The 2,575-nt window shown below is 50.3% G+C and overlaps 1 protein-coding gene across 1 annotated transcript; it reads right to left on the bottom strand.

The window, feature by feature from the left end:
- Positions 1-1,325: 1,325 nt before the first annotated feature.
- LOC119273014 (flowering-promoting factor 1-like protein 2) lies at positions 1,326-2,238 on the bottom strand. The gene has a single exon (XM_037554334.1). The coding sequence runs from the start codon at positions 2,137-2,139 to the stop codon at positions 1,786-1,788; it is 354 nt and encodes a 117-aa protein (XP_037410231.1). The 5' UTR covers positions 2,140-2,238; the 3' UTR covers positions 1,326-1,785.
- Positions 2,239-2,575: the final 337 nt, after the last annotated feature.

Here is a 2,575-nt window from a genome sequence, read left to right on the forward strand (position 1 = left end):
TCAGCATCCTCCATGAAAGTATCACCGAAATGAGCAAGATAGCTTTCATCGATGAAATCATCCCCTTCTTCATCTTCTTCCATTATAACCCCTCTTTCTCCATGCTTGGTCCAACAATTATAGCTTGGCATGAAACCGTGCCGAAGCAGATGCATGTGAACATCTCTTGAGGAAGAGTAACCCTTCTGATTCTTACAGATAACACATGGACAGATAACAAAACCCCCCTGCTTGTTCGCATTAGCCACTACGAGGAAATCTTTCAAACCCGTAGTGAACTCGCCGGAGAGTCGGTTACCGTACATCCATTGCCGATTCATCTGCATTATTATAATATAAAATATATAATTAACCATCATGCATTTGTTAAACTAACTAGCTACAAACAATATAAATTAAACAATGAACTGCACACATGCATATTTTATCAATGACACACATGCATAAAAGGTTCAAGTTGCTAACCGCGATCGAGGAGGAAAAAATAAATGAGGAACCTCAAGTGTGGCTCCAACACTTTATATCATGTTTGTTTCACCCTCTTAGGGTATTTCATCAAACACCTTGTGTGCATAAGAGGAACCAAAAGCAAACCTACACCCCCTTGTGAAGCTTGTGAAGAGAAGTGGCACCAAATGGCTAAGTGAGTGTGCTGAACTGGTATATATAGGGGAGGAGCTTTAGTCGCGGTTGGCCTGGACAACCGCGACTAAAGGCCTTTGCGCACCTTTAGTCGCGGTTGGCCTGGCCAACCGCGACTAAAGCCCCTCACGTGCACCAGCTGGCCACCGAGCGCCCTGGGCCCAGGCCTTTGGTCGCGGTTCGTCTGCCGAACCGCGACTAAAGACCTCATTAGTCGCGGTTCCTACAGTTTCGCGACTAATGGGGCTGGACGGAAGCCTCTTTTTCTACCAGTGAGGGCGGCGCGCGCCCCCGGCGAGCTGCGCGAGATGTGGGGGAGCTGTGATGAAGGAGATGCGAGGAAGCGGGAGTGACCGGCCCAATGTTCCGCTGGTGCCCCGGCCCCAAACATTTGCCAAAAATCATTCCGAAGTGTAGAGCTTGTGTTTGGATTCCTCAAACCTGCGAAAAGTTGCACCCCAGAATTCTTTTGACGCAAAATCCCAGGAACCAAGCACCATGTCAACCTTTCTTCTTTTTTCCGTCCGAAATTCAGTTTAACAAAAATGACGTTATCCAAAAAATGTTTCATATGTGTAATTTGGTCAGAAACTGCACGAGCATTCACAAAAAAAAGAAAGAAAAGAGAAACACCGAGTACGACACAACATAGTGGATACACCACCACTAACGGCACATACTCACACAACATTGAGCAGAGTCGTGGTCGCTTTAAGAATGACGAAGCCATAATAGACGTCTCGGCGGAAACATCACCTTCTACTGAATAATATTCCGCCTTATGAGACACGGCTACATTTGGTTTGCTCTCCGGTACAACGGTTGTATAACTACCCCGCTAAAACCATTCAACCACATGTTAGTTTTGAGTGAATATTTTTTGATGGCCTTCCCACATTATTACCACACAAGCTTGACGAGCAAATGGCAAGTGATGCACAAGGTCTCTGCACATCGATAGCCTAATACTAGTACATATACATACACACGTATATACGTGCAGGGTACGTACACACAGACACAAGGAGGACAAGTTAAACAGCGGAGATCGATGACGACATGGATGCGACGGTGGCGGCCGCCGGCGCGCACGAGCTAGCCGTGCTTGCTTCATAGAATGGCCGGATCAGCCAGCTAGCTCAGCTAGACGTCGATGACGCGGAAGGCGTCGCGATTCTTGATGACGACGTCGTACATGTGGACGGAGCTGAACTGGCCGAAGTCCTTGGGGAGGGAGATGAGGTCGACGGAGGAGCGCTTGTGGAACCTGAGCATGCAGTCGCCGGCGGCGCCACCCCCGCCGGCGTAGTAGCGCTCCCAGCCGAGCGCGAGGAGCTTGCGCTCCAGCGAGGCGTAGGAGGCGACCACCTCCCCCGTGGGCGTGTGCAGCAGCGCCTTGCGCCGGACCGCCCCGCCGCCGGGAGGTCCCGCCGCCGACGCCGGGTGGTTCTCCACCAGCTTCACCACCCCGTTGCGGAACACCCACACGCCAGACATGGCGCTATGTGTGATATGGTGATCGCTCGCTGGGTGGCTTGGTGGCCTGGATGTGTACTTGATTAGTGTGGCGTGTGTACTTTGGTGGTTGTTGAGGCTGGGATGTGGAAAAGGATGGGGCGTGGTGGGCTATAAATAGAGGCGGCCGGTGCATTGCCGCCAGCGGTGCACTGCATGATACGTACGTTACGTCTCGATGGCGAGAACGCACGCGCGCATGGCCCCGCCGTGTTTATTCACACTGGGCGAGACAGTGCTCGATTATATGTACTCTGGTATTTTTTTTCTAGTTAAGATCTCTATCGGATAGAGATAAGATCTACCAGTAAACGATGTGAGAAGCGGACCGGTAGAATGGTTAGAAGTATACTGGTATCTCTAACCCATCAGGGTTCAAGTTTTAGACTTAACGTTGGTGCTTTGAATTTATTCGTCA

The sequence above is a fragment of the Triticum dicoccoides genome, chromosome 3A (genome assembly GCF_002162155.2).
Source record: "Triticum dicoccoides isolate Atlit2015 ecotype Zavitan chromosome 3A, WEW_v2.0, whole genome shotgun sequence".
Lineage (NCBI taxonomy): Eukaryota > Viridiplantae > Streptophyta > Magnoliopsida > Poales > Poaceae > Triticum > Triticum dicoccoides.